General features: G+C 28.8%; 1 protein-coding gene across 2 annotated transcripts in view; it reads left to right on the forward strand.

The window, feature by feature from the left end:
• Positions 1-4,321, forward strand: part of LOC145284547 (BTB/POZ domain-containing protein 1-like) — a 60,722-nt gene extending 56,401 nt beyond the window's left edge. The window contains exon 4 of one of the 2 annotated variants that reach the window (XM_080133458.1): positions 3,993-4,321. In XM_080133458.1, coding sequence (XP_079989584.1) covers positions 3,993-4,151 — 159 coding nt within the window. In that variant the 3' untranslated portion in view covers positions 4,152-4,321. Of the gene's footprint in view, positions 1-3,977 lie in introns of both variants that reach the window. The other variant, XM_080133457.1, reaches the window with a different exon arrangement.
• The last annotated feature ends 2,637 nt before the right edge of the window (positions 4,322-6,958 follow it).

Here is a 6,958-nt window from a genome sequence, read left to right on the forward strand (position 1 = left end):
TAGCAGTTAGTTTAGCTGTTTATGCACATTATCTCTTTCATGCATCTCTGACTAGCACAGTCAATTTTATACCTTTTTACAGTGAGGATCATTGCAAAGATTTTGTGTGGCCAAGTAAAAAAAAAAAATAAACAAAATAAAATAGAAATGAGATGCTGATTATCAAAAACATAAGAGTTTGTTTACATCAATCCTTTTAAACCAACACATTTCAGGTGAAAACATTGACATACTTATGTCATGTTAAAATTATTGTTAGTATAAATCTAAAAATTATCAAAAATGATCCAGTAAGGAAATAATTGCAAGTAAAAATAAAATTTATCAAATTACTGAGTTTTATGTTTTAATGTAGAAAAGTTATGCTACTAATTTAGTATAATAAACTAGGGAGATAACTCTTGATCTAAATTGATTTAAATTAAGGGTCACCCATCTTTAAACACACTATCTTGGAACATAGTTGTGGCTGATTTTTTATTCAAAATACTTTTAGCACTCCATTGCATAATTTTTTGAATTTATACTCATTTTTATAGCAAAACAGATGGACATAATAATAAGATTCTATACAGGTTTATAAAATGTGAAATTAAGTTAAAAAACATATCTTTCTTTGGGGTTATCTATAAAGTAATTGGTGTCAACCCAGACCTACAAAAGCTGCCTTACCCAACTTGTAAGAAAGAGGTACAAAAATTCTTGGGCCTTTTCACATACTTATCAACATTCATTCCTAACCTAGCTGACAAGATGCACTAAGAGGACTGTTAAAGAAGGATGTACAGGTAATTCAGAAGCAAGTGCCTGAATGAAATAAGGAAACAAAAACTGATCCAATACTTGATCAACTATAAGAAATTATGACAGGATGGCCAGGTTCAATTAAGGAGATACCACCAGCCATATGGTTATACTCATCCTACAGATATGAAAGGGTCAAGAATTCTTATCCCTGAAACCCAATAGAAAATTATTTTAGAACGGCTGCATTACAGCCATCTAGGTGTTGAAAAAACATGTTTTCAAGCTAGAGACACCATACACTGGAGAAGATTAATGTTGATATAGAAACCATGATCAAGGAATGTCCAATATGCCAGGAAAACCTTCCAGCAACAACTAAAGAAAACTTTGCAGCCACATGATATCCCCAGCAGAGTATGAGAAGTTGTTGGCACTAATTTATTTTGCTGTAATGATCAAGAATATCTAGTATTTGCTGATTACTATAGCGAATTTTCAATTATACAGAAAATGACTGGCCTGAATACAAGTAATATAGTCATGTCAGCAATGAAACAGATTTTCTCACCAGAGTTGTTAGTAACAATGGACCACAATATCTGAGTGGAGTATTCAGAGAATTTGCTCAACAATGGCAATTCAGTCACATAATGTCATCTTCCAAAGTTCTCAAGATCAAATAGTTTTATTGAATGACAAATTCAAACAGTAAAAAAAAATAACTAAGGCAAAGCAAACAGGAACAGATCCTAATTTAGCAATGCTATGCCTATAAACAACCAATCAACCACAAACTCTTTTAAACAATCACTTTATGGGATCTAATATAATTACAAATATTTAAACCCCAAGATTTCCCAACCGTGACCATATCCATGAACATCTAGTACATAGACAGGATATACAAAAAATTTATCATGACAGAACAGTTTATGATTTTGTCCCTGGACAATATGTACGTATGCTGGAAAACCAAATGGGGAAATGGAAACCAGCAACAGTTCTTAGTAAATGTGCAAAACTGAGATTGTACACCCTTCAACTACCATATGGATTTTAAAAAAGATTAAATAAAATCCAAATAAGAGCAAATAAAACATCCACCCATCAACAGGTGCATTTCAGTGATCACATCACCTCATCACAAAGTGGACACACTAACACAAACAATATCTCACACCAATTAACCCCAAAATAATCAGCATACAACGCAAAAAATGGGTATGAAATACATAAGCCAAAAAGATATAAGCAACAAATGTACATAATTATCTGAACAATGTTTTATTTTTTATCTGGTAAGGGTGGTGTAGTAATATCTTGCAACTATTTTTCATACATGCAATAAGTGTTATACCTTGGCATAGGAATGAGGAAAACTGGTCTTGGATGTTTGAACATGGGTTAAACAACATGTGCATCTCCTTGTGTATATATGTTGATTAAGTCTTTAATCATAAAACAATGTCTCTAACAATTTACCATGCCTTGACACAACATCATTACAGCTGCTTTTTTTTATTTTTTATATTTTCTTTTGTTCAAGATAGAGGTTGTTTGCTTTCTTTTTACACTGATTTATATTATATCAGTCAATTCCACACATTCTTACAGAAGATGATTTATTAAGCTGTTTATTTTTGGGGGCTGCAAAGAGAGTAGGGTATAAAAAAGCGAGGAAAAAAGATGTGCATGATTTCATTAATCTTTACGTTTATCAAAACATCTCAAAACAATTTGTCAATTTACTCTGGATTTTCCATTCCAACTTCTCCCTTCACATTCTTAAAGCAATCATTGGTTATCTTGTTAATTATTAGTATAGTTAACGGCTGAGAAATAAAAAAATTTTTTTTTAAAAATACAACCAAATTCATTGAAATTTAATTTTCTATCACCCTGTATATTTTGAAGTTTCTGAAATTGTTTTTCAGTTTGTTTTTTTTAAATTTCAATATAAGAATTTGTTTAACTATCTTTCTCAAGACACAAGAAACAAACATTTTTCATTCAGCTTTTAAATGCTGTAACTTATTTTGAAATTTAAAAAATACACTTTAAAACAGTTCAGATTGTATAATGTATACAGGTCGGTTGAAAATAAAATTTTAACTGTTAGGTGAAAGTTATTAGTTGTAATCTTAAGTTTTCGGTTTCTTGGCTGTTAACATATGAAAAACATGTCATTTTTCATATGTTAATTGAAAACATGTCATTTTTTCATATGTTAATTGAATGAATTTTGATTAAAATTTTTTATAATATGTACATTTGTATAAAATTAAATTGTAGTGCGTTTGTTATATACATCTTTTATTTCTTGACTGTTAACTCTATTGCAAGATTACCCAATCATTTGACGTCACTTCAGCTAAACCTACTGTGTCAATTTGTGCCAGAAACTAAACTGACTGAACCCTGTGACTCACTACCTACAATAATTTCTGTGGATGACTTGTGTTAATTTCTCCCTACCAATATTTTTTCAACCACATATACCTCGATTGATGTTCCCACCTATATCCAACATTATTGTTAAAACAAAAGATGTATAATTATTATCAGAATTGAACCCTTTTCCAAAATACAAGGGTAGTTCCAAAATTAAAACCTCTTATTTTTTTTTTTTTAACTCCAGCTATGAAGTAGGGAGTGGTGCCATTAAAACGAGCAACCTTTTGTACTCCAGAATTTATTTTTCTACATAGTCACCATCATTCTTAATGCATGTTGTTAGGAATTCAACAATGTATCTGTGCTTCTGACGCACATCTATGACTGGCACTGATTTTTTAGAGTTTCACACCATCAACTGTAACAGAAATTAAACTTTCAAATCATGAATTCATAAATTCAGTCATCATAACAATGCCATTTGCAATCCCTTTGATCGATTCGGGCTGAATAAAAAAATATGGAGCATTACTTTTGGAACACTCCTTGCATATATCTCAAAAACTTATGTACTTTTATTTTGTTCCAAGTTTTAGGTGATTAAAGAACCTGATTCTATTTGTCAAAAGAATAAAGTTTAAATAAGTTAAATAAATTAATTTTCATCTAGTATATAAAAAATATTTCATGATTAATAACTCTTTGCTTAAAATTTAAAAAGAATTGAATTTTTATATCCTTTCTTATTTAATTAAAAAAAAAAAAAAAGTGAATGTTGAATTTAAATTTTTTTTTTTTTTTTTTTTTGTAACTTATTGATTCTATAAATTCACCAGTCTTATTCTTTGCAGGGTCCTGACTCTTACTATGGCTCCCGAGGCTTGCGTAAAGTCACTCATGAATCCGTCGCCAGTGGCAAAGTAACATTTCAATTCACCTACGCAACTGGCAATAACAATGGAACATCTGTGGAGGATGGTCAAATCCCAGAGATTATCTTCTACACATAGTCAATTCTATGGCTTTTCTAATGATCAATTGGTTCCACAGGTTTCTTCTGTTTGACCTCTTCTAAAATCTGCTGAAAATACATCTGATATAACAGCTAATGGTTCCACTATGGTTATGGCTATATTTTCTTGGTAATTTTTTATCATGAACTCGCAGTAAAAAAAGAAAATATGCTCATAATCCTAATTAATAATTTAAAAAGAAAAAAAATATGCCGTAAATGAACAAAATAAAAAATACCATCTTCTGATTATTGTACAAGAATGTGTTTTTAAGGCTGTAAGCTCTGAGAATCTTGTAATCTTTAAGTATTATATCTGGGAAAGAAACAAGATATATTTGGGTTCTTTCTGCAGATAGCAATTTTATTTTATATGCATATAACCTTATTTATTTTTAAAAAATTGTTCCAAATTTTGCTGGCCGCTTGAAAGGGTTTTGCTATCATTTTTTGTTTCTTTATTTCAAGCATTTTCAAAGGAGATTTTGTTACTAATTGAAAAAATTCAAATGTTTTTAAAATGGAATTTACCTGCATTACATTTTGTTCTACTCAACTTCCTATAAGTTTCATGTTTTCTTAATAACTCTCTTTTTTAACTGCTAATTTAGAATATAAGAAATATAATTTGTAGTAAATTAATGTTAATGTTCTAAGTGCATTCTTGCCATTTCACATGCCAGACCTTTGAGTCTGAATCTCATTTGATTTTGTTAGAAGATGATGTGGTGCTTATTTTTGTTGGTGTTCATTTGAAATATGGCATATCAAAATGAATGATGAAATTTAAATATTATGTACATATTTATCAGTGAAAAATATTTGTGTACACCAAAAATTACAGGAAATAAGTGAGTAGAATTTTTATAAAAACTAAAATTAATTTAACACTTTTATATTATATAAATGAAAAAAAAAATTGAATTTCAAGTGAAACAAATTGTACTTATGTAATTGGCAGGTCTCAAACAGTAACATATCCAAAAATTACAAAAAAACGATAAGGTAAAAAAATAATGAAAAACGAAATTTGTGAAATGAAACAAAATTATATTACGCTTACTAAAAAAAGAGATAAGTTGACAGGGGAGATAATCAAGTTCTGTTGCTTACATCACGTGGCAAACGTAATTTAAAATGCCTGACAAAATTTATTTTTCATATAAACTTTATTAAAAACAATTTTTCATTAATAATTATTTTTCTGTTATAATTATTATTTATAGCTTTTTTTTTTTTTGAGTATGTTGCTATTTGCGACATGACAGTTACGTAGGTACCATTTATTTCACTTGAAATTCAATATTTTGGAGGAGTTTGTATAATATAGAAGCACCTTAATTTCTCCTTTATTTTAGGAGAATGACAATCTATAACAAACTAGCTTATGTGAATGTCATTCAGTTTGTAGGCTCTGAAGAGTAAATTGATTTTATTTTTTTATTAAAATTCTATTCATTTATTTTCTGTAATTTTTGGTATACGCTAATATTTTTCACTGATAAGTATATTCATAAGTTTTCCTATTTTAGTTATGTTTTTTTGAGTTACAATATTTCACTTGAACATTAATAAAAATAAGCACTGAGGCTACTTTCAAAAGCACAAGTTGATACTTTAATGGTGTCTTGTTGTTTTTGTAAAAATTAAAAAATGGTTTGAATTTCAGTTTAAATAAATAATATAGACCATTCCATCCCTGCTGGTCAGTGGGTCATTTAGGTGTTTTACTGTTTAAAAAAGGAATTTGCTCAATCATTTTTAATTAAAAAAAGTACTCTTGTCTATTGTTGGTTGTGTTCTGTATAAAATTAACAGCTTTAAAGTTTCAGCAAATTTGTGGTGTTTGTTTACTGTTTTGTTTTGTAGTAAGTTTTTTTTGTTTTGTCAATTTTAATTTGGATATTTTATGTACTAGAGATTAATTGCTGTTCAATCACAAATGATAGAAAATACTTTAAGCTTTAAAATTATCCATATTAATTATTCATTTTGATTCAGTTAAACTATAAAAACGAATGGATATTCTTAAGACGTGTTCATTCAGTGTTTGTTGATGGAAATGCCTTAGTGCGACAGACCAAAGAAAATTCTATTTTTAAAAGCATGACAAACTGAAAATGCTGTTTCCAACTTGAAGTAGACTGACTTCTTTTTTAGAGATGCTTGGAGGCCTCTAATAAGATGTATTCAGTGATGAAGTTGTTTTATTTCAAACCTGGTCAATAGACATCATCTTATAAAAGATGATTGAACGCATCTAAATATTGTGTCAAGGCTAATGTGTCAAAAAAAGAAAAAGAAACACAACATACTGTTCTATGAAAACAAAGTATTTTTTCTCTTCTAATACAAATAAATTGTACTTATTTCATCACTAAAAAGAATTCTACCATTTTCTTTCTTTATAAATGTCTGCGATTTTTTTTTTTTCTGTTTTTCTTTATAAGGCACCCAGAAAGCCTATAATATTTCAATTGTTTTATGCTGCCCATAATTGGAAATTTTATATTTTTAATATATTAAACTAAATACAAATGCTAATTACATATTAAACTAAAAGAATACCTGTCTTGGGATGGGCAAAATTAATTCCTCAATTGGAACACTTTCGAACCACTTTTATATTCCCTTATGAAGACTTAAATCAAGATCTAATACTAAACCTTATGTCTACAATCCATATTCCAATTTTGATCAAAATCCATAAGATTTTGATTCTAGAAATTCTAAAATTAAGGCTCAAGTTTAAAAGGTCTTAAGCAGAAATTGAAATTTAGGGAATCTTGTTTTATTTGTGTCTCA

Source organism: Euprymna scolopes, chromosome 9 (genome assembly GCF_053919585.1).
Source record: "Euprymna scolopes isolate OS-2025 chromosome 9, ASM5391958v1, whole genome shotgun sequence".
Lineage (NCBI taxonomy): Eukaryota > Metazoa > Mollusca > Cephalopoda > Sepiida > Sepiolidae > Euprymna > Euprymna scolopes.